The sequence below is a fragment of the Pundamilia nyererei genome, unplaced genomic scaffold (assembly GCF_000239375.1).
Source record: "Pundamilia nyererei isolate P.nyererei 1_Seehausen unplaced genomic scaffold, PunNye1.0 scaffold00036, whole genome shotgun sequence".
Taxonomy (NCBI): Eukaryota; Metazoa; Chordata; class Actinopteri; order Cichliformes; family Cichlidae; genus Pundamilia; species Pundamilia nyererei.
In genome coordinates this window covers 3,437,371-3,462,822 of record NW_005187437.1, presented here as the reverse complement: position 1 = coordinate 3,462,822, position 25,452 = coordinate 3,437,371, and the positions used below count along the sequence as shown (strand labels likewise).

Genomic DNA, 25,452 nt, shown 5'->3' with positions numbered 1-25,452 from the left:
GACCTGGGATGCCAATGTTACCTCTAAAGCACTTCTGTTGCTTCTGTTGTTTAAGTGTGCTGTAGGCTATAAATAAAATGAACATGGCAGTCAACACAAACCGACATGTTTGATGTATAGTTTTTTCTTCACCAAAAACATAATTTATGTAACACAATTCAGTGGGCTACATACTGAAATTAGAAACAAAGTATCAATCCTATTGTGCTAGTATTGATCCGAGACTACTACAAATACTACTTTTGCCACTAAAAATAAGTAGAATTACAGGCTATTGGCATGGATTGGCAAAAGTAAATTTTGTGTTTTCATTCCAGAGTAAGACACTTTCTAATATGATAGTGGTAAAATCAGTTTGTTTGTTGTTTTTTTTTAAGCTGTTGGTCATGCTTTCTTCATCATTCCCTCTTTTGCCATCAGCTTGCAGCCCTGGCACCTTCAAGTCCAAACAGGGGGACAGTTTGTGCTTGCCCTGCCCAGCCAACAGCCGTGCCAGCTCGGGAGCAGCCAGTGTTTGCTCCTGTCGAAACGGTTATTACCGCGCAGACACAGATTCTCCCGACTCCACCTGCACTAGTAAGTAATGCTTCCTTCAGCCATCTGTATAACTCAGTACGTTTTAATGCTGACAACCTTACATCTAGTCTATTTTTCCCATCAGAACTGGGCCAAATGTGTTGTAATCATAAAGTTAACGTTATTGTGGATTAAACGTCTTTGGATATTTCCATCAACTGCTGATAAAAGCTCCTAGCACAATGCTCCTGCCACGCCACACAGACAGCAAACAAGTCTGCTTGCTTTCCCAGCGTTATCCACAACTTTATCATCCAACCCCTCCCCTTCCCACCAACCTGCACTCACAACGTCTCTGCCCCACTACGGCCGAAAAGTGAAACCCACTTGTTTTTTTGTGAGCTTTATCTTTTTTTTTACTGTTGGCTCTATTAAAAGCAAACAGACACCGAGGGGTGAATTTATTCAGAAGTGAAGAAAGAAGATCCTTTTTTCTGTTGCTGGGGTGTGGGGCTGATTCTCCCACAGTGCAGTGAGAGATAAGGCTCCGGTAATTGGATAAGAATTGCCAAGACTCTGCCAATAGTTTGTCTTGCTCGTTGCCCCCAAGCACTCTGTACACACAGACACACAGTGGAAATAAGCATGCAATTCAAATTTGAACTCCTGTCCTCTTTTTTTCTTTTTTTTAATGAAGAACTGCTGGAACAGTCTCTTGTTACAGTGAAAGAAAAGAAAATGGTCTAGTTAATGCATAAGAAATGTACTAATACCGCAGCGCAGTTATAGAATAATGAATGCATGTGTGTGTAATGATATATAAACTGTGCTTTCCAGTATGAATCTTTTGTCTATTGTCCTGATGTCTCTGTGCTGTCACCAGGACAAATTTCTTTACACCCATTGTGCACGGAGATTGAATGCATTCTCATTGCGACCTATTTTCTTCATCCCATCCTTCCTTTTGCAGCCGTTCCATCTGCCCCACGCAGCGTCATCTCCAGCGTCAACGAAACCTCGCTCGTGCTGGAGTGGAGCGAGCCTCGTGACCTGGGCGGCCGCGATGATGTCCTCTACAACGTCATCTGTAAGAAGTGCCTCCCCGACCGGGGAATGTGTTCGCGCTGCGACGACAACGTGGACATCTCACCGCGCCACCTGGGATTGACCCAGCGGCGTGTGGCGGTCCGGAACCTGCAAGCCCACACACAGTACAGCTTCGAGATCCAGGCGGTCAACGGCGTTTCCAACAAGAGCCCCTATACGCCCCAGTTCTCCGCCGTGAACATCACCACAAATCAGGCCGGTAGGTGCAGCTTCAGCACTGTGGCTACCTGGCAAAGATCAGCATTGATGTTTCGGGCGATGCCAACTTTCAAAGGCTGGGAAAAGACACAAAAGGATGTCAGAGAATACGCTCTGCGCCTAAAAAGCAGAGATCAATTTCTTGTATGTATGTAGGAGTGTGCTACATATTTTTCCTTTGAACAGGGATTGAGAAGGAAGACATTCTTCTGAATGAGCTTAGAAAGCGACCTTTTTTTCACACGCCCACAGCATGCTCTGTGCTAACACCACTGCAAATAGCAATAGCGAGGCAGTGTATATTCAAAGTGTGGAACCTTTAGTATTCTGGCTGCCCACTGGTTCCAACCCACCGATCCTTCAGCTCTCAGCAAAAACAGTAACTAGGCCAATGTAGCAATCAGAGCTGAGATGATTTTTTTTAAACCCATCTGGTATATATAGATACAGTGTTATAGAACCCGCTATTGATAAGCCAAGTGATGAAAATAAATCAATAAATGGAGGGAGACTGTAGACCAGGGACGTCAGAATAATTGTATATCGTGCATTGGACCAGTAACACTCCACCTGTCAGTGAAAAAGGATAAGTATCCTAAGATACCTTAATATAAGAAAAAGAAGTGCAGTTTCAACAGTATGTCTCAGTTTTTCCACATGATAAAGAAAAGCTGCTGTAGTAAATGAAAGAAAGCTTTCAGCATTATTCTTTGGGCTAAAATTATAAGGAATAAATGTTTTAAATCACAGAAAAAAATCCGAAAGGTTTAGAAAGTTTCCATTAATTCACATTTTTTGTGGACATACTGTAAAAAACAAGAACTCTTCTTTTTTTAAATGGTTTGTTTATTACTTAACTACTTTGGTGCAATATGAACGGTCTTTATCAGAAGGAAAAACTCCAAATACATTTAAAGTCCAGAATGTACGCCCTCCTTGGATTGGAGTCTTTGGCCACTGAGCCTTATGTTTGACACTACAGCTGGGGGACTATTATGATCATTTTTTCAGTTACCTAGGAAATCTCACTATTCTCACTGATGTACTTTTACTCACCCCAGTTTTTCTTTTTACTTGTAAATTGAACTCTTTGCTGCTGTGTTAAGTTTGCTCTTTCGGCTAGCCTAGTAAACACCAAGGATTATTCCTTGGCTCCTCCTCCCCCACCCTTTTTCCTTCTCTCCATGGCCTTGTCCTCCTCACCTTTGACCTTGTGTGCCTACTCCTAAAAGATTCTTTAGGAATGCCTTCTTTTTGTGAGTCTGGAACCCAAAGGCCCCACCAGCCCCACATGAGGGCCTCATTGTTTCATGGGGAGGTTTGGCGCTGGGCTGACAGGGACAAGTGTCCACCCTTGGGTGCTTGGGGTCAGGTGGGTGCGGAGGGAGCAGTGAAGAGAAAGAAGGGCAAGAGAGCATCATCTGTGATCAGATTATCCATTTGTGTAGTCCCAAGACCATCCCTGCATGTGCAGTCACCTTTTAAGAATCAAAATAAATACTGGGTTGGTGATAAGCCCCTGGGGCCACCTCCATGGTTACTCCCAACGTCTCCTCCTGGAGGAGGGCCCCTAATCCCTTGGCTAGAGTAACCAGGGGATCTGCCTAGGAAGCATTGTCTTCTGGGGGAATAAGAGAGACAAGGAGAAATGGAATAGATGGGACTTACAAGGAAGGGGAAAACTCAGGAAAGGGGAGGTGCAGACACCAGAAAGAAAGACAGAGCAACAGAAGGTTGTCTGGTCTCCAAGACAAGCAGCGAGGTTAGAAAGGAAATGGAATGGGGACGATGAAAGAATGTAAAAATGGGATGTAAAAGTTTTTAACAAAGCCAGCGAAAACTGGTGTGTGGTATGGGGGAATGAGAAACACTGATCCAGGGATTTTCCTAAAATGAGTGCGGTACAGTATCGAATAATATTATTGTGCAACACTTGACTTCCTTCACTTCACTTTCCTTATTGACCAGAAGTGATTATCAGCACATCTGTCTTGGTTAGACAGGACATCTTGTGAAGAAGTCATAAAACTCTGGAGGAAGGGGGAGTGGATGGAGGGCTGTAGCAGTGAAAGACAAGCAAATGAGTTGAAAAGTCCACTGAAAAAGCAGGAAGTGTATTATTTATATTCAAGTAAAGGTAATAGTGGAGATAGACAGTGGAAGGTATGAAGTAAAGTTAAAAGGGTAGATCGAGTGGAGGAGGGAGTAAAGGAAAGAGCGGCATGGGCTTACTGTTAATGCGGCACGTGTAAACTAAGCATGGGAAACTCCAGTGATTACATGTTTCATAAAATAATTAGATTGTATGGTGTGTGCACATTTTTGTATTTGTATATTATATTCATGCGCAGCACTTAAAGAACAAGATCTTTTTCTACAGCCGAGAAAAAAAAGGAAAGCACAGCTCCTCTCAAACATTTCAACGAGATTGTGGAGTAACAGCTCAGCAGCAGTGAAGCAAGTGCACAGACACATACGTGCAAAACTCTGTATGTGCGGCTGTTCCTTAGCTCGCCTGCCGTTAATATATGACAGAGGGAACTGCATGGACCTTATCCATCAGTTTCTAAAGTTTGATTCTCTTGCTACAGGAGAATTAGACATAACCTCTCGTTCCCCTAGGACTCTGGGAGGGAGAATTTGAGCATTAGTCGGGAATGGCTCTGCATACTAACTAGTGGCCAAAGCTTTTCACAAAGCTCACAGCTAAGACTTTGTATTTGGGCTTCTGTGGACAGACAAAGGGCACAGAACTTCAAAAGACATAACACGAAAAACAATAAATAAAGCGGATTTCCCTTTATTTATTTTCCCCCTGTGAAGCTCCCTCTGCAGTGCCCACAGTTCACCTGATGGCGGCCACAGCGAGCACCATGAGCCTGTCCTGGCTGCCTCCAGAGAAGCCCAACGGAATCATTCTGGATTATGAGATTAAGTACCATGAGAAGGTAAGCGCCGATGTTAGAGAACGCCTGTAATTCAATCCAATTTCAGTGACTCGCATGGTTTCTGTATCATCTGTGTTTCTGTAAATGTGGAAAACAATGGCTCTGCTGATAAACACATGTTGGCCGTGAGGCTTCCTTTTCTTCTTACTCCACTCTTTCCATCTCTTTCTATCCTTCCAATCCCTTCCCTGTTGTACTCTTCCCTTTTCTTCTTTTCCCTCCCATCCTCTGTCAATCCATGCCTTAAAAAGTTTCTAAAACCCCAGAAAGTTTAGAGTTTTCCTTGGGGAAGGAGCACAGTCCTCACTATATGCTGTCTTCTGCTGTCAGATTAACATACCAGCTATGATATGGGACTCCTTTTCTCTCTCTCTCTCTCTCTTGGTCTTGTCTTTTTTATATATTTTTTGTCAACCTACATCAAAACTTTTAGAGAAGGAACAATGAGGAGCAGGGGTGCGTTGTTTAATCCCTGTATTTGTATGTGCAGGATCAGGGTGAGGCCATTGCCCATACCATGACTGCCCAACGGAGCAACGCCCGCATTGAAGGTCTTAAGGCTGGTACGCCTTACGTGGTCCAGGTCCGCGCTCGAACAGTCGCTGGTTACGGTCGCTACAGCAGCCCAGCCGACTTCAGCACCAACCTCCAAAGTACGTTACACCCCGCCTGCGTTACTACCCGGGGATGTACTGGGATATGTCTGTACAAATAGTGCAATGCAAAGCTTATAGATGTGTTGGATTTTTTCAAGCGTTTATAGTGTAAGAAGCCAATATGCGAGAAACGAAAAAAACTGAAATTCTTGTAACGGACTTATGATTTGATGAAAATGTACCTATGGTCAGCCAGTCTGTGTATCAGCCATACCCTTCCTCTACTTTATAAAGGATGTGCAGATTCTTCTGCATACAGATTAATAAACCTTGTACTTTTGTACTGAGCTGGATTGCAGCTAGTTTGGTCGATGCTTGCGGCAACTGACTAACTAACTTATCACCTTCTCTCTTTAATCTTGTAAAGCTGACCCCCCAAAGTCGCTGCAGGAACAGCTGCCGCTCATCGTTGGATCAGCCACCGCCACCTTAGTCTTCATCATTGCAGTTGTGGTCATCGCTATTGTCTGCCTGAGGTGAGAATCCCGCTACTAAAACAGCAAGGTTTACAGAAGCATTGGTGCCAAACTGTTGTTTTTCCCGTCAATTTGAAAAAAACAAAACAAAACACCGAGATAGCTTCAAATGTCAGCTTTGTTTGCTTGTCCTCCAAACTGCCCCGGAACAGTCTCAGCGGATTGCTTTGCCACCTGTGAGCCCACTGAATGCCAGATTAGCCTTCTGAATCTGTGAATAGTAAACAGCTTTGGCCAAAATGCTACTTTGCTCAGTGGAAACAGCATGGTGGAGCAGCTGTTGGGCCTGATAGGCCTGCCCTCACGGCCCAGCACTCAGAATCAACTGTGCGTTTGCCCGACCACAAAGAACCCAGATGCGCCCCTGTCTGCTGAGCCCAATTGACTGGGAAGCTGCAAGTGGCTGCTCTTACCTTTCAGAAAGTCTGACACTACATCAGCTGGGTCTAACCGCACTCGTTTATCCTTTATACCATTCATTTGTCAAGCAGAAAATGCCGTGCGAGGGTGTCTATATGTGCGAGAGGCTGGCACCCACTGCTGACTGGTGCCCACTTGGGTTCTCTCTGCAAGCCAGTTCAGGCAGCTGCTGACAAGCGTGGGCATCGGTCATGCTAGACTGAATAATAATCTCCCTGGATCCCCCTCCTTTTCTTTCTCCCTCCTGCCTCTTCGCTCTCCCTAATTTTCACACCGCTACATTGTGTCTCTCTCTCTCTCAGGGTCTTGGCTTAGCCACTGCTCTGACTGCTACAGAAGAAGGGAGAAAAATAGAAATGATACAAAATACACAGCTTCGGCATATACCAGAAGAAAATTAGAATTTAAAATAAAATGCAAATTACCATCGGGTATTTTTTGCCCCGGTTACTGGTTAGACAACAAAGAAAGCACATTAACATGTGATTTCAACAACCCAGCTCCGTATCCGAGCCCACACCCCATCCCCGCTGGGTGCGAAAGGGACAGATGCATGGAGGTGAAGCTGGAGGAACTGAGTGGCTATAAGAGGACAAGAGTAAATAAGTTCATAAAAACAGAAAAGGGAGACTGACAACCAGAGAGCAAGATTGAATTGAAATGTGCAGTGTGATGTCTGCGGGGCGAGGAAAGCGAGACAGCTGAGCTTGCTGTTTGAGTCCGCTTTTGTCACGGCTGCTCATTTTTTTTGGGGGGGGGGGTACCGAGAGTGAATGGCTTTCACTTGCCGCTTCAGACAATAGTATGATATCCTTTTGTTTACACTTGCGCTACAGTCCCCGAGTATGAATCATTTTTACCACTAGGCATTGATACAATCTTTATCAGCGTATCCCTTGCTTCCAGCGCACAAAAAGACTACACATATTTACCATGCCACATCACAGTGCGACTGCATCTCACGCTACAACTAGGCGTTATTAGGGATCTGTTTTCTCCCCGTGCCTTTGTTCCTCAGCAGTGTTTGTGTCCCACTGTGCGGGGACCACGTGACTCAGTTTGTGTTTTCATCTTTCTCAACAGAAAGCAGAGAAACGGTTCAGAGTCAGAGTACACAGAGAAACTGCAGCAGTACAGTAAGTCTCTCCGCTAAGCTCGCTTGCCTGTTCCAACGGCAGCATGTCTGTGCTTCTCGCTGTCGTCAGAAGTGATCAGACAGATATCACATTGAATATTTATTGCTTGGCAACGGAGATTCACTTTCCTGTTCTTGCCACTGAATCCCCAATAGTAACGCCGGGAATGAAGGTCTACATTGACCCCTTCACCTACGAGGACCCCAATGAGGCAGTGCGCGAGTTTGCCAAGGAGATCGATGTGTCCTGCGTGAAGATCGAGGAGGTCATTGGCGCAGGTAACCCACCAAAGCTCCTGAGCTACAGGGGGAAGACTGCTAGTCACCTCCAGGCCATACCATTAGAGGACTTCACACCAAGCGGTACTTTCACTCAATTCATCGCTAGCCCTCTTCTTGCTCGCCTCCCTACCGCATACCGTCACCTCTTAGGAACGTTTTTGTGTTTTTTGTTTTTTTAGCCTTCCAGATGTCCAGCACTGTGTTAGTGTCACTCACAGTTCTAGCACCCCCCACGTTTACCACGCCGTGTGCGTTTAAACTAGTTTTAATACCCATTGTATGGTAGATTATTTTTTCACCCATGTCCTAAAAGGCAAAAATTACCCCAATCCTGCAATGGGAGCAATGCAATAAATATGGCACAAGAGTTATTGATAACTGATTAAATTTTTGTAAAAGCACAACCCCATACAGACAGGATTTATTTCTCTAGGGGAGAGTTTAATCCCATCTGATTGCATGTATTTTCCAGTATACCGGTAAGCTACAAACCTGTTTTTTTGCACACTTATTGAACTTTCGTGTGCACAGATAAACACTGAGCGTTAAGGTTTTGAGTTTCAGCAGCTGCCATCATTGAAATAATGCAGGATGTTGTAATTCTAGTGGTAATTATATCTGGCTACTGGCAGGAATGCTGTAGGATACCTTATCTACTTCTTAAAGTGGGCTTGTTTTCTACTTCTTTCATACCTCATTGCACTACTCTGCATTTCAAAACTGATGCAAAGGAAATTGAAATTTTAAAAGAAGGAAGACTGAAGGTAATGTGAAAATGTACTGTAGTTGCTGTAGCTCACAAACTTGTGTATGTTGTGAAATATCGAGAGATTTACTGGCCAGCGATTGCCTTAATGAGCACTGTGTGAACCTGCGAGGGCGTGATTGTAATGGATATGTACTTTAGAGGACTTAAAGTCCAGCTCTTTGGCTCTGTGTCTGGTTTTGTGTGTGTAAGCTTGGGGAATTCCTGTCTCTAAGAGCCATGGCTAATATTTATCTGTTGTACTCTTCTAGAGGTTTAAATCTGTCTGGTTGGGGTGTAAAATATATTAAATTGCTCCAAGTCCAGGATTGGCTGCCTGTAACCCTGCCCACTTTTTTATATCCGGAGAACCTCTTAATTAAAAAGAGGATTTTTACTGGATCGTAATGTTTGACCTTTTTTTCCCTGGTACTCACACCCTATCCACTATGTGGTTGTAACCCCCTTGTTTTAGAAACCCTCCCTCACATGATGTTGTAGACAGTGAAATATCTTATGTCTTTGATATATTTGACAGTTATATCTCTGCCTAAAAGCTACAGGACTGTGCCATGTGAGGTTCAGATATTTTAGCATATGTTTCTGAGCCAAAAAAGGAAGACGTTGTGATGGCAGAGATGGGAATCGCTTGCTTCTGCTACTACCATTACTACTACTACTACTACTACTACTACTACGACAGCTCTTCTACTGCTGAGGCAACTTCTTGAAACCCTCGCTCCCCAGCATTCACCTTTAAAGTGACAAACCCTCAACCCCTGTCTTCCCTGTCCCCTTCCTCTCCTCTCCCCCTTCCTCAATCCATCCCTCCATGCCCCTCAACCCTTTGCCCCCGCCTTCCCTGACCTCCCCCACTTTGTTACCTTTGCACCTGTGTTGACACGCATCACTTTCATCACCTGATTTTTCTTGGCTTCTTGCACACGCTTGGTGTAGAGTGTAAACATAAAGCGTCCACAACCCCCAAGCTTCTGTCTCCACCCATCTCTTCCTCCTGTGCTCACTTCTCCGGCCCCTCTGAAGCTTAGCACCCCCCGCCACCCCCACAAACCCTTGACCCCCCTTTCCCCGTAATCACCCTAAGTCTGGCCTATAATGTCACCCAACTTTACCCTAAAAATGTTATGCTTTTTTTTCCCAGTCCTGTGTCATTTCACATTGTGCCATTATGCCTTTCACTCACCATTTGTTTTTCTTTTAGTATGTAAGTTAACAGTATAAAGTCACTGTATGCCTCCCCTTATATCACAATCCCTTAAGACTGGCCTAGAGTCTTGGCTTCTCTTGCAGTCCCACACCCCCCTTGTCCCACTCTGCCCCCAGCTACCCTTCCCTGGCTCCTTGGTTCTAACCAGTTAACTGTCCCCTCTTCCCTCTTTCCCCCCACTCTCCTCCACTCTTCCGTCATGCCTCTCTTCCCTCCCTCTCTCTCTCTCTGTCTGTCTTTCCATCTCTCCTCTTTTGCTGTTTTTCTGGCTGTCTCACCTGGGCTCTCGCAGGAGAGTTTGGGGAGGTGTGTCGCGGTCGCCTAAAGCTGCCCGGGCGCCGGGAGATCATCGTAGCCATCAAGACTCTCAAGGTGGGCTACACCGACAGGCAGAGGCGAGACTTCCTATCTGAAGCTTCCATCATGGGCCAGTTCGACCACCCCAACATTATCCGCCTGGAAGGTGTGGTCACCAAAAGTCGTCCGGTGATGATTGTGACCGAGTTTATGGAGAATGGAGCACTGGACTCTTTTCTGAGGGTGAGAAAAAACTAATTAAAAAAACAAGCACACACCAGAATAGCCTTAAAATTAGTTACTCTGTATAAAATGTGATTTTATGAGTGATGCAACACTACTGGGTAAATAAGCCCATCCAAAGCCGCTGGATTTTTGTTTGCAGTTATCTCACTGTCTTTGCAACCTTAAAAGGTCTTCTTAAGTGCAGCTGCAGAGCTCACTATGGATATCTTACAAATCCTGTATTCTGGCAGTTGGTGACATTTACAGAGCTCAGTCTCCAATGAATCTCTGCCTCAAAGTCACATCATACACTGTCTGCCAGAGAAAAGAGGGGGGGCTGATACAGAGATAATGGAGAATGGAAGAATATAGAATGGGCATGTAGAAAAGAGAAGGACATTACGGCGTGAGATGATGAGAGATTAAAGATATAGGTAAGAGGACATAAAAAAAAGTGTAGAAGACACTGAATATAGAGAGCTAAACCATGAAATAACCATGAGCTAAACCATGAAAGAAGAGGCACACAGGCTGTTTTCTCCTTTGAAAATGGATCCTTGATCTGCAATGCAGTTCATACGTGTCACTCTCTCCTCCTTTGCTAGCTCAATGATGGGCAGTTCACAGTGATCCAGCTGGTAGGCATGCTCCGTGGGATCGCAGCAGGCATGAAGTACCTGTCAGACATGAACTACGTGCACAGAGACTTGGCTGCCCGTAACATCTTAGTTAACAGTAATCTGGTGTGTAAGGTATCTGACTTCGGCCTGTCTCGTTTCCTTGAGGATGACCCCACAGATCCAACCTACACCAGCTCACTGGTGAGTTAGTGGATATATTACACTTGACTGCTTTTTGTGTTTGTCTGTATTCCTGTGTTTAAAAAGGCTACATATGTTGTTCCAACATCAGCCCATTATTGTTGTTTTCTTTTAATCATCGTGTCCAATAAATGCCCGGTCTGTTCCCACAAGATCAGAGGTTTTTCTTGTCACTGTGGCACAGACACGTGGACAAATTAAGAACAGTTAAGGGTATAGAAGTCTATATTAAAGGGTGTGGAATGATCCAGTTAATGACATTAATGAATACGTGAAATTTAAAGATCACAAGAGTACCTCCAATCGCACGCAGGTGTTACACATGATTTGTTTTAGATTCCCAGAAACGTTACAAAATCGGTTGCTGACAAATTGCTGGAGTCTCCAATATTCTTCAACTGGCAAAGCAGTTTGGGATTTATGTCTGAAAGGGTATACTGAGGATAATAGACTTACGAATATGAACGATGGTATAAAGACAGCTTTGTTTTTTTCTTCTCAGCTCTGATTCGGCCCGATATGAAAGACGCTGACCATTTTTTACATCCATGTATAGTAAAGCAAAGAAGGAGAAAAAGCACAGAACAATGTCAGGAGGCATGCAGAAGGTCAATTCTCCTTATGGCAGGAAGCAGTTGTGTTCATTTTTGTGCTCTTTACTCCAAGAGACACTCCTAGTATGAGTCAGCAACTGTCTATCGGGTACATAGTTGAATGAAAAGGATTAACAATGACACTGAAAAATGCACTGTGCTGCACATTTCATATCCTTAAAGTTTCACCTCTCTGCACATGTCATTTGTCTGTAAACGTCTGACTAACCTTGTGTGAATGCGGTGTTTGGGTTCTATGGCATGCACCCATCTGTTGTGCATCAACGTTTCCCTTGGATAGTTTTTTTCTCACCCTCTCTTTCCCTCTTGTATGTGTGTGACTCTGTGTTTGCGCTCCATCTCTCCAGTATTTCATGCTCACCTACTCATTCGCATATCCACAGGGAGGGAAGATCCCCATTCGCTGGACCGCTCCAGAGGCAATCGCCTACAGGAAGTTCACCTCTGCCAGCGACGTCTGGAGCTACGGCATCGTCATGTGGGAAGTTATGTCGTATGGCGAGCGGCCGTACTGGGACATGAGCAATCAAGATGTAAGATCACAAGAGAATTTATGCTTATATATAAGAAACCACCTTCTTCTTCAATTTATGTGGAAGAGCCATTCTTTTTCTCACCACACATCCACCCACAGCTCCAACTTTTGCTTGTGAATAACCAAAGCCATTTTTTCCTTCTTTATCCCCGGTTTTTATAATTCCCACCATTCACTCTCTTCTGCCGTGCTGTTTTCCATCGACTGCCTCTCTCGCATTGTCCACCCTCCCTCTGCGCTACACTCTGTGATTAGAAGTGATTGGGATTTCTCTGTTGTCCTTCCCCAGGTGATAAATGCCGTGGAGCAGGACTATCGACTGCCCCCACCCATGGACTGCCCGACGGCTCTGCACCAGCTCATGTTGGACTGCTGGGTGAAAGAAAGGAACCTACGACCTAAATTCACCCAGATCGTGGCCACGTTGGATAAGCTTATTCGCAATGCTGCCAGTCTCAAAGTAGTCACCAACAGCACACAGTCCTCGGGGTAAGCCTTAATATAAAAAGCACATTGGTCACGTTAAAGTCAAAATTAGTATGAAGGCCATGTCAAGTGGAGATTTGCAGTAAATGCTTGTTTATGCTGAGGAACGTGTTATCATAGAAGGGGACTTTAAATGTGAGGGTGTTTTTCTAAATGCCCCTGAGGGCTCTTGTTAAGTGTAATGCTCTGTGTATTAATAATGCATAATTATGGTCATAGCATAAATGGATATTAGTAATGACTACCTTTCCTGAGTCATATGGCGGATTAGGCTTGCTTGGCTTTTGCGGTGTAATATAATAACAAGAACCTTCAGTCAGTTAAGTTTATTGATTTAAGAAACTCAGTCAGTAAAGAGAGTGCTGGTCAGGCAATTTCATTAGCACCAAGGGAAGAGAACTCTGCAAGTATTGCTAAGTTTAAATAGTGGATATGAATGTTCCTGAATCATCTGCAACAGGCTTCTTTTTTATTGTTCCGATATCATCTCATTCAACTCTTTAGTTTGCACAAGCTCAGGGTAAGCTGTTATACAAATCCAAATTACCATTGCTCAATTCGAGCCTTAAAGCAGCTTTATCGCCAGCTGGGAGCTCGACGTGTCACATCTACATTTAGCTGAACTATCTTTCCGTCCAATTGGTTTCTTGGAAAGAATTTGGAGGAACGAGTTGGCGCAAAGCTGATGGGGCTGACCTACCTATCTGTCTCTGCATCGGGGTCTTTCTGTCTTGAGGGAGGGACAGAGACAATCCTGGGTTGTGCTCAAGGGGGAAACCAGGGTCTCGGTTGGCCACAGGAGCGACGCTCTTAGAAGATTAAGCTTGCGGTTAATTAGCCCGATTAAGGCGATGCAAAAAAGAGATGAGAGTGCCTTTTAATTAGCCACTAACGAGATTTTAAATGGGCCAGCAGAGAGGTGGCCTCCTGCCGATAGACCTAACAAGGGAGGAGTAAAAGATGTTACAGTCGTCCTGGTCGGCACTGAAGGGTGGCTGGAGGTTAGCTAACGCTGTCTGACATTAAAGACTTTGACTGCGGGAGTTGCACATGCCTGACCTGACTGAATATTTGCCCGCGTGAGCTTCGGTGATTTCTATCCTTTGCTGCAGCTCAATCGGTCAGAACAAGCAAAGAAAGAAACATCAAACTTTTTAAAACAATGACTGCATAAAAGGCCAACCCACTGACTAATGCAGCAGCCATTTTTTTATGACATGAAGTTCGGCTCGTAGTGGACTCACTAGCTAGCTCACAGCACTATCCAGCCTTCCTGCTGCGTTGTGCTTGTGGCTAACATGTGGCCAGCATAAGTCTGGACCCCTTTTGAAGCCAATTTTATGGGAGGACCAACAATACTCCATTAAGAGAAGCCAGAGTCGTGCGTTAACGACAGCCCGAGGGCTTGGATGCCCAAGCACAGGCCTTATTAAAAATCACTCCATCTACACCACTCAATGGAGCCTCTGTATCACTGTTATTAACTCCCCTCCTCCTCCTCCGTGTGCTTTCTCCTTCCCCTCTCGTTCTCTCTCCATTCCTTTTAATTGTTAATGAATCTAATGCCATCAAAAAGGATGACAGGGATCAACGGAGCAGAAAGGAGTGGAGACAGTGGTGCTCTTTCTTGTTTTTTCCCTTCACATCCCAGGACATTCTCTCCACCTCCACCTTCTCTGTCGTTCATCTGCTGCGCTTCGCTCTGAGTTGTTGCGCCGTTTTATTAAAACTCCCAAGGTGGCCTCTCTATCTGCAGCGTTGATCAGCGCAGGAGGTTAGGTTCTTTTTTCCCCCTAAAGAAGCCCTTTTGGGGCTGTCAACAGGTGCGCAGCAACACGCAGAGCGCCCTCCGACACGTTTTCAAGACGTTTGAGGGAAGCGTTGCGCAACTAATCACATTCATGCGCTGTCAAACACACATGAACTATGAGTTTGTGAGTCATTTCTTCCAGAGTCCCCAACATTGCAAGTCGGCGCTAATGCGAAACCGCGCGCACATGTGAGTGACATCTGTGTTTACATTTCAGTGTTTTTCCCTCTTTTCCTGAAAGCAATTTTTAAAAAATATTTCCACCTTTGCGGACTCGTGTTGCACACAGTGTATCATTTTATGCATTGGTAATTATGCACTGAAAGGCATATGGCTCCCAGCCCGTCGTTTAAGCTCGTGTTCTCACAGCCGGACGAAATTTGATTTGAACTGACCTGCAAAACCGCAAAGAGTCCAATCTTTCCAGATCAGATTTAAAGCACGTTTGTAGATGGTTTAATAGTGCAATCAGTACAACCACACAGATTGAATTTCAAGTTGTTGTTGATCTTTTGTTTTTTTCCTCCTTTTATCAGTCCCCAAACAATACACCGACATCTCTTTGCAACAAAAAGAACGAGACGCAAAACACAAAGACAGAGCTTTTCAGATATTTCCAGGTTGTCATTTCTTGAGGTTTTCATAAAGAAGGCACTTTTCTGCATTGTTATTAACATTATCACCATCACCGATGCTGCAGATGCATTCCTGACTAAAACGATCTCCACTTGGTTTCTTTAACACTTGTTGCTGGTTTAAGCTAGATTTGAAGCTCTGTGTGTGAATACACGTGACCTCCCCTCACCAGCTGTTGCGCCAACATCCACCACCCAAGCCTCCAGCCAGTCTCTCCACAGTCACAACTTGCTCCTCACCCACCCTGTACATTCCCTGGGTCCTCGCCCCGCCCCTCCACTCGCCCCTGCACACAACTCAGTACAGAGGAGAGGAGAGGAGGAGGGGGGGGAGAACAGAGGAGGAGAGAAATGGAGAGGTGGCGCTCAGCGGGGGGCGTTTGGGGGTGAGGTTGGCCGGTAGAGGCACACAGAGTGACGACCTTAACCCTCTCTCTCTCTCTGTTTCTCTTTCTCTCCTCCCTCCCTTCCCCCCTGTCCCCTAATGTAGGGTTTCTCAGCCCTTGCTTGACCGCTGTGTGCCAGACTATACCACTTTCACCACTGTGGGGGACTGGCTGGATGCCATCAAGATGAGCCGCTACCGTGACAACTTTGTCAACGCAGGATTTGCTTCCTTTGACCTGGTGGCCCAGATGACAGCAGAGTGAGTGGAGCTACTCAGGTCTACAACGCCTGAGCGGGACTGAGATTCAGAGTCAAATTAAAAACACTTAAATATGATGATGAGATGTGGAAAACAGGTCTCTGAACCAACTCAGATATCACAGAATAAGAAAAAGAATACATTTATATTTGTTTTCCAGTAGGTATGCTCACATACTTTGATATATGCTGAACACTAGTTTAATAATTGAAGATGTCAGAGATGACAAAGTGATTATATTTGGTTGATCAGAAGTTGCTTGCTCAGAAACTGATACTTTGTCGCCCGTTTTAGAAGCAAACAAATCACCGTTACACGATTGCACAGCACCGCAGCCTACAATTTTTAAGCTAACTCTTGCGGCTGTTTCCTTTACTGCAATTTGGTTCAGCTTTGATCATGTTTACAAACAGGAAATGATGCAATGGAAACCATGGAAATTGCAGGCCAGTGATGATTAAATAAATGAATTAGGATTATAATGATAAATAAATCATTCTCATTAGGTGCATAATAGACAGTGGAGGTGGGAGTAATTTGTTTCAATTTGGCTAGGCTGACAGGTGTGGTGTACTGTGGCTCTCTGTTGCCCTTAATGGCCAGTAATTCCTCTAATGGTGCCCATTTATTATCATTTCATCCTCCGTCACTGTGCTGATGGGGTTGGCAAAATATGGGGGGTGGGGGAGAATTTGTTTGTGTGAAGTTGTGGCGACTCGAATGTGACGAGAGGACAGATGTGCGCTGCGAAATTGTGTACCTGCGATTATGTACATATCTGGTTAAGTGATAGACTTCACTGTATACCTTTGTTTTTGAAGCAGAGAAACTCATAAAGTGAGAAAGCATGTTGTCTGTAGGTTATATTAGATCAGAAGGGACAGGATGCGTACAGAGGCAGAGCACTCGTGGTCAGCTGATGGTCTGCTCTCTCCTCAGCTATTATCTGGAGAAGTCAAGCAAGTGTATGTATAGACATATTTATACTAGTATGAAATTACTGACATTGAAATGATAGCATCACACAGCTGATGCAGATTTGAGAGGATATTTGAGAGCAGTAAACACATCATGTTCAAGAAACTAGTTTGAGATGACTTGAGGTTTGTGACATGATTACCTTATGCATGAAGTAGTCCATCCCACTGTGATCAGTCAGCTATACTCAGGCAGACTGTGTTTAAATTATGCTCGAGGCCCAAAGCCTGACAAGAAAATATCCTTCACATCATTACACCACAACCAGTCTGAATCATCGACATAAGGCCAGATGGATCCATGTTTTCATGTTGTTTTAAGTTCTGACCCTTTGAAATGTCGCAGCAGAAACTGACACTCATTACCCAGGCACCTGCTATGGTCCAGTTTTACTTAACCTCTGCGTACTGTAGCCCCTGTTTCCTGTCCTTAGGGGTGACACCCAGTGTGGTCTTCTGTTTCAAGGTTCAACTTGTTGTGCATTTGGAAATGCTCTTCTGCATACTTTTGTTGTAACGAGTAGGTATTTGAGTAACTGATGCCTTCCCATCAGCTCGATGCACTCGCAGGAGGCATTTTTAACTCAGAGAACAGCCACTGGCTGGAAAAATTCTCTTTTTTAAACCATCCTCTGTAAACCCTAAAGATGGCTGTACGGGGAAAATCTCAGCAGATCAGCAGTTTCCAGCCCGTCTGACTTTGCCACGTTTAAAGTCACTTGACAACCGAGCTTTGCAATGGAGACGCTCTGTTTGAACTGCAGCAGGTTGACTCGACCATATGCACACGTCTAAATGCATTGAGTTGCTGCCACATGATTGGGTGGTTGAAAGATGGACCTACCTGGTGAAAGTAGCATGTAGTTATACAGAGAAAGGCTGTTGTTGATGAAGAAAACCTTTTGCTTCCGTGTTCCCGTGTTTTTTTTCGCGCCAAGTGACAGACGGGTATAGACTCTGTGAAGTCTGCCACCTGCCAGACAGTAGCGAAGTTTGCACTTTAATCATTAACTGTCATTACTGCTGCTCGACTCACATCCTCATGCCCACCTGCTGGGTAACAAAGGTATCATGCATTAAGACTAACACTCAGATGAGTGCTCCCATTTTGTTACCTCACTCTCAGAATCCATTTTATGGTCCATCGCCAAGGTGAGGCCTATGTTGCGTTCCCACCTGGTCGAGTATGTGTTCACTTGTGGTGAACAGTGAAATTTGCACTTCAGCTTCATGTGATGTTTTCCTTCTTTTATTTCTTTTCTTTTCTTTTCTTTTGTTTTCATGACTGAGCCACCTGTTCTCATTTTTCCTTTTTTTTGTTTTGTTTCCTTTTTGTTCTTCGCTCACAGGGACCTGCTGCGGATAGGGGTTACATTGGCTGGCCATCAGAAGAAAATTCTTGGTAGCATTCAGGACATGAGACTACAGATGAACCAAACACTTCCTGTCCAGGTGTGAGTGAGAAGACACGCAAACCGATGCAGTCGAAGGACAGCCAGACGGAAAAAGGGGGAGAAACTGTGCCAGAGATTGCCACTGGAAAACCCTAGCTGCCTGACCCATCTCTGCCAATTAGACACTACGAAACTGGCTTGCAGTGCCTCTGAATATTTTTTCTTTCTTTATTTCATTACCACTTACATTTCCTGTTTCTGCATTTTTTGTTAGTTTTCTGTTTTTTCTCCCCCCATCCAATCGGAGCTTGTGTGTTTTTGAAAGAGGAGAAATAGTAAACCCCCGTATATCCTTACGCGTGCCTCACCAGCTCTGGAGTGAGTTGATGTTTGCATGCATGTGCATTGTAGTGGAGTTGGCCTTAGTCCTGTCACTTAAATGTCACACTCTTATCCTCACACAAGAGCCCCTCCCCTTGATTCCTGTTCCCAGCTCTGCTGGATGATCTATGTAGGAAAGAAGGAAGACCCTTGTATAAAAAAAAGTGAAAACGTTTTTACATATAACGAAAATCAACGCAAAAAAAAAAAGTGTTTCAGACCACGAGAGAGCGAGAGGACAGTTTCCTTGTTTTGTTTTTTCCTTGCTAGAAGTTGTTTTATTGTGCACGTGTGTTGTTCTCCATCTTCATATTGAAGGTGTGTTATCTAAAAGGGCACTTGCTGGAAAAGGGTGGGGTGGTGGAGGAGGGCAATACGATGGGCTGCGGTCTAAAGGTCGAAGGAGTGACGGAGGTCAATAAAGGTCAAAGGGAGGCGGCCATATTTCTGGACACCTGTTTTGGTTGCTGGATCCTCGGTAGCTCAGAGACGACCTCTTCACTCTGACCTGAAGTGACTCAGGATAGTTTTCCAGTGTGGGAACACCTGCTCATCAACTGCATTTTACACCTGGTATTTTGCTTTTCTACTTTCCTTTGTCTGCACCATATTTTCTGTTTGTCAGATTTTTTTATTTTAATGTTTTTCTTTCTTGATCATATTTTGGGAGATTTGTGGTTTCAAAACGACTGGTCAGACTGAAGTACCCCCGCTGGATACGCGGTGACGACTGGGGGGGAGACGAGGACTGTGGCAACAAAATAGAAAGACCCTTTTGGCCTTTTGTGTGCATTTTTGTATGTGAGCGTGCGTGCATGTGGGTTTGTATGTGTGATCAAGTGCGACTGGATGTGCGGGTGTGGCGAGTTGCACACAAATATACTGTACAATACGGCTTCCGCTATTTGCCACCATGGAGAATTTACGCATGAACTGAACTGTGATAAGGAGCAAATATATCTGAAACACTTATGCTATATTCTGTGGACAACTGTTAAAAACATTCTTTTTTTTATTGAATCCAAAAAAATGGACTTTGGACGTAAACATATATATATATGAAATTATATATATATATATAGATATGCATCATGCAGAAACTGAAGACAAACCATGATGGACACTTTAATTTCTACTTTCTATTGTGTGGGTTTTAGAAATAATCAGAATCCTTGTTTTAATTTCTTGGCGTCCTGCCCTATGTATTTATTTGTACCTCACCCACCAACCCACACACCCCTCCCCAACACCCAGAAGGACTTTAGGCCGTTTGGGGACTTGGAACAATCAGAAGGAAGAGAAACTCCCAAGAGGATTCACCTATTGAATTGATGATTATTAAAACAAGAGAAATTGCATAATAATTGGATATTGTATTTTTGTTGTTGTTCTAAACAGCCTGTACATGTTTTGTAACAAAAAATAAGATAAATAACAAGAGAAAAAAATGGTGTTTTGACAAAACGGACGTGCTGTTGTGAAATGTTTGATTTTGAGCGAAGAAAAGGACAAAGGAAGAAGTGGGGAAAGTCAGGAAGTAGGGTAGAAGAGTTGAACACCATTTGTCTGGGTTTCCTCTGAATGGTCAACTCACTGTAGGTGTGTTAAAGTTTTTGTGTGCCATTTAAACTCGATATTAAGCTTCCCTGAATCCATTCTCATTCGCAACATGAAGAGCGTTTGTGAAGCTGTACTTAATCGTCTTCCAGGCACATTATTTTCACTCCTGAAAGTCACTTAAATGCAGACTAACACATCTTACCAAGGACTGTTATTATTAGGGAGCAGGTCCAGAGGCATTGTTGTGTCAGACTAGTCATTTCCACCCCAAGAGGTGGAACTCCATCATGTGACCTGCACTTTCCTACAAAACGATACTCACGTGAGAGACATCAGAGGAGAACCCTGCTGGTCACTGTTGGTTAAAATAATGCAGGTGGCCCATCGGGTCTCACAAGGATATAAGCATGCGGCTGACACAGACATCCAGGGCAAGATGACCCATCATTAGAGCTCTTCATTCCCTCTGTGGCCTGTAATCATCCTGTTTCAGCTCATGCCGCTAGTGCACGATTAGTACAGTGCAGGATCAACAGCCCAGACACGCAGTCAAAATCTGCAGCTCCTTTCATCGTAGCTGAAAGCCACAATTCTGAGACTGCACCATCTGCACTCCTCACAGAGAGGTATTTCAAGTTAGCTGAATAGGGATCCGCAAGGTACATCACCGGTGTCACCTTCCAGAGGTGATCAGCACATTATGACAATATTATTCCGTAGATATGTAAGGACAGCATGATGTTAGTGACCGTGGAGCGTGCCAACCCCTCATAAGTTCTTTCAAATGAAGAGGACGTTATGCAAAGCACACAATGCGTTCCCACCTTTGCGTGTTCTCATTCCACATACATGTGTTGTCACTACTGCTAGTACACTCTATTAAGGGCTTACTAACATGTAACAGTTTTAGGAGAAACTCAAATAGGAATTCTGCAGTTAAGTCAGACTTCATTGAGGTCGCCAAGGCATATTTGACATGATGGCTCACAACCGTGCGTGTCAGTCCCGGCGACAACATTTGCTAACATGAGTAGAATCTGTTGGCAGGCTTTAATTTTTTTCCACAAGTATATTGTTTCCTCTTATGATGCAAAACACTGTTTTGTTGGAAAAGAGCGATAGACATTGAGATATGACAGAAGCAGAAATAACAGACTCGTAGTCTCACTTTTTTCATTTGTCAAAGTTTCTTACCATACACTTCCTTCATGGGCTCAGTCACTCAGCTTAACCCCACTGTTGTCAACTTGAATGTGGTGCCAAACGAGACACAGCTGACGGGCAAAAAAAGCTGGAAAACAGGGAATAAAGGGGCTCAACGAAATCAGAAGGCAGACATGCCTAATCATGAAAAATGACAGTTTTGGAGCTCGCATGAACTCTTGATGAGGTGCACATGGTGTTCCGGACCCTGGAGCTGGGTTCACCAAAGTTAACCGGCCATGAGTGATGAGCTCAAATGGCAGCGTTGCACATATTTAAAAGATTAAACCGTCACCACATCAACGCAAACAATTAATCTTTAAGTGTATTTTTCACACATTTGGGAGAGTGTTTCGTATTTAACATCGCTGAGAGGAAATAGCTTTCTCTCCTGTGTTCTTTGTTCATTTATCAGACTTTATGATGCTGAAATTGAGATAAACTGGTACTTTTAGTCTGTGTGAGCATGTGTGTGTGTGTTTGTGTGTGAGACCATATGTTAGAAAAGTATTGCCGTTTTCATCATCAGAGATCGGGCTTTGTCCGCTATCTCCTTGTGTGCCACATGGATTTAAACTACCCAGACATTCCTGCCTTTCTTTACATTTTACATCATCCACCACAGCACATTCACCCGCCCTCTCCCAACCCCGCCCCTACCCCCGCCCCTCACTTATATATCTTTAGCTTTTTTTTCTTCAGTTGTGTTTTAAATAAATATATACAGTACTGTCTTTTCTTCTGTCTTCTCTTCTCACTACGCATATGTCTTCTCGCCACTTTTAAACACCCTCGTAAAAGTAAGCGACATGTTTCAGAGAGTACTGTACATGTTTAGTGAAATGGGGGTAGGTGGGGGTGAATGAAGAACTGATAGACTCAATTGTTGATTCCTCTTTGAAAAGGATTGAGATGTATTTAATGATGCAGACATAAACAAGAAATTACTAAAAGGTGATGATGCATTCTTGTAGAAATATTTTTAAAAGACCCTTTTGCATTAAATTATTTAAGAAATGAAGCCTTTGTGTTGTGTTTTGAATTGATAATTTATGCCTGTGGACTTGGACGTGTATCATGTTCTTATTTTATGCCATGCCAGTTCGTAATCACTCACTTGTTTTGCAGTCAAATTATTGCCCGTTACAAACATTTAATGTTACTGTGACAAACCCAGGGCTTTAAAGTAATGACAATAGCATGTCTTCTTGGGCAAAGCAACATCAAAGCCTTCATCAGGACAGAAAGAAAAACATATTAATAAATAAAAATTACAAAAATAAAAGACAAATCAGGTTTAGCTAAACCAGGGGTAGGCAACTCCAGGCCTCGAGTGCTGGTGTCCTGCAGGTTTTAGATGTGCCCTTGATCCTTGCAGCTGATTCAGATGGCTAAATTCCCTCCTCAACATGTCATGAGGTTCTCCAGAGGCCTGGGAATGAACTAATCATTTGATTCAGGTGTGCTGACCCAGGGTGATATCTAAAACCTGCAGGACACTGGCACTCGAGGCCTGGAGCTGCCCCTGAGCTAAGATCCCACTCTGTGGGCAATTTAGAATAACCAGTTAACTTAACCCCACTAATTCCATGTCTTGGGACTGTGGGACAAGCCAGAGTGCTCAGAGAGAACCCATGCAAACATGAGGAGAGTATGCAAACCGTGCACAGAAAGTCCTTGGCCAAGTGGTGGAATTGAACTCAAGACCTTCACGCTGTGGGGCAACAAGGTAACTCATCATACCGCGTGCTGCCTTCTTAACTCCAACTGAAGCAATAAGGCTTAAGGATGTTTCAGACAGGCTTAAGCTGCATTACTGCTCTTCCCACAGAAAAAAAAACAAACCAAACCTGAAGATAACAAAATCTTTAAGACACTAATAAATAGAAACTGATCTATGGAAGACGTTACCTGGAGTTCATCTGTTTCTGCTGCACCTGTAGTTCCATGATGGCATTTACAAAGCCAGTTGGTCCGTAATGTGCCTGAGTATAAAAAAGGAACATCTTAGAGAGGCAGAGATTCCAGAAATAAAGATGGGCAGAGGTTCACCAGTCTTGCAAAAAACTGCACCTACCCAATGAATAAAAGGAATATCTCCTCATCTACAGTTCATAATATTGTTTCTAAAAATACAGAATCTGGAGAAACCTCTGTGCACAGGAAATCAATACTGAATGCCCTTAATCTCGACTCCCTCAGACACAGCTGCATCAAAGTGAATCAAATGATTCTGTCATAGAAATCACTGTCTGGGAACACAGTTCACTGTGCTATCCACAACGCTTGCTGAAAGCTCAATCGTGCAAAGCAGCCATATGTGAACATGATCGAGAAATGCTGCTGTCTTTTCAGGGCCAAAGCTCATTTAAAATGGACTGAGACAAATTGGAAAACTGTTCTGTGGTCAGCGGAGTTGAAATTTGAAATGCTTTGTCAAAAACATGGACGCCATTTCCACCAGATTAAAGAGAAGAGAGACCATCCGGCTTGTTATCAGCCCTCAGTTCAAAGTCTACGTTTCAGCTGAGGGCTGATGGTGTGAGAGTGCATCAGCACCTGTTGAACTGGCAGCTCGCACATCTGGAAAGACACTGAAAGGTAAACGCAGGTTTTGGAGCAACATATGCTCCCATCTAGACGGTGTTTCTCAGGGAGGGCCTTGCATATTTAAACAAGACAATGCTAAACCACATCCTGCATCTATTACAGTAGCATGGCTTCACAGTAGAAGGGCGGTTAAACTGGTCTGCCTGGAGTCCAGACCTTTCACCAGCTGAAAACATCTGACCGTGCACGAACAGAAAAATATAGCAGAGACCTGGGACTGTTGAGCAGCTAGAATCCTTATTAGATCAATTTTAAAATCCTTTCTATAAAACATGGGTGTACAGGATGTTATGTTTTTATCTAGATTTTATTTACCTAACATATAACTGGATGTAAGCCGTAAAATATCCTCTAAAGATATTTTTTCTTTTCTTTTAAAATTCTACAAATGCATAAGATTATCCAAATATACAAAATAATGACATTTCTGGTGTATAAAAAACTATTTTGGTTATGTAAGTTTTCTTTTTAGAGGATGGGTTGGTATTTCTTTTTTTTCAGTTTCAGCTTTTAGATCGGTTGTAACGAACCATAATAAGCTTGGTCACAATCAAATCAAAAAGTTATGTCAATAACCGACAACTTTAAAGCTCCCCATATTTTCTTTCAAGCTCACTAATTAATATGAGCTCAACTCCTCTCTGCAGGCACTGAGCAACAATTTTGTTTTCCAGCAGAAAGGCGAAGACGCTCAGATCATAGATTCTACCTCATTTGCCCCTCACCTCGTCCCTTGGCTCCCCTCTCCTTCGTTTCCTCTTCCAATTAAACGCAGAGCCTTGGATCAGTCCTCCTCGGTGTCTGGGTAAATCAGATATTTTCCAAATGCTCCACCTGTAGTAGATGTGCTCAGAGAAGTTTGAACATAGAAATATTTGAAATGCGTTGAAGCGAAATTATGTTTTTAGCCTTCTTACAGATTGATTTCAGTTATTGTAAATAAAGTAAAAGATTCACAGGGCAATTCTTGATATTTTTAATCAGACACATATCATTCTATTGCTCCTTTTTATTTGTTTTCTTAACACACTTAACCACCTTAGCAGAGAACTCTAAAAACCTGACTAGCTGCTAGCATAGATTTTGAGCTAGCCCTCGAAGCTAGTGCTCTATCAGTACTCGATCTGTAGTATAATCTGTCAGTCTGAAGTAAATATGGACAAATGCCAAGATGAACTAGAGCGCTGTATACTTTCCTACGCCTATTGACATTGTGTCACGTTACTCCAAGCTGGAGAATATTGATTGTCGGCAGTCTAGTTTCATCAAAATGTGTCACGGGGGACACATTTTGCAGGGGAGAATTATTAAGACGTCAATAAAGATTAATTTCTTATCCCAGCTCGGTCAGTAAGGCAGCATTAGCATAAATATTGCTATGCATTAACATGTCTTAGGCACATGTCGGTCAGGAAGAGAATCAATGGAAAACATGGATCATACAGCGGCAGGAAAAAAAGGAGAAATCCGCTCCCTCTTCCCCTCAGAGTCTGTCTGTCCCTTTATTCTCGCCTAGTCCCTGCAGACTACCTCCCATCACCCCCCCC

At 43.7% G+C, this 25,452-nt stretch overlaps 1 protein-coding gene across 5 annotated transcripts in view; it reads left to right on the top strand.

The window, feature by feature from the left end:
- Positions 1-18,413, top strand: part of ephb3b (eph receptor B3b) — a 54,632-nt gene extending 36,219 nt beyond the window's left edge. Inside the window, exons 4-16 of one of the 5 annotated variants that reach the window (XM_013910138.1) lie at positions 421-576; positions 1,487-1,822; positions 4,645-4,769; positions 5,260-5,422; positions 5,793-5,901; positions 7,405-7,457; positions 7,601-7,735; positions 10,004-10,251; positions 10,839-11,054; positions 12,052-12,201; positions 12,493-12,692; positions 15,625-15,780; positions 18,107-18,413. In XM_013910138.1, the coding sequence (XP_013765592.1) occupies positions 421-576; positions 1,487-1,822; positions 4,645-4,769; positions 5,260-5,422; positions 5,793-5,901; positions 7,405-7,457; positions 7,601-7,735; positions 10,004-10,251; positions 10,839-11,054; positions 12,052-12,201; positions 12,493-12,692; positions 15,625-15,780; positions 18,107-18,215 (2,156 nt within the window). In that variant the 3' untranslated portion in view covers positions 18,216-18,413. Of the gene's footprint in view, positions 1-420; positions 577-1,486; positions 1,823-4,644; positions 4,770-5,259; positions 5,423-5,792; positions 5,902-7,404; positions 7,458-7,600; positions 7,820-10,003; positions 10,252-10,838; positions 11,055-12,015; positions 12,202-12,492; positions 12,693-15,624; positions 15,781-18,106 lie in introns of all 5 variants that reach the window. The other 4 variants (XM_013910137.1, XM_013910136.1, XM_013910135.1 and 1 more) reach the window with 4 other exon arrangements.
- Positions 18,414-25,452: the final 7,039 nt, after the last annotated feature.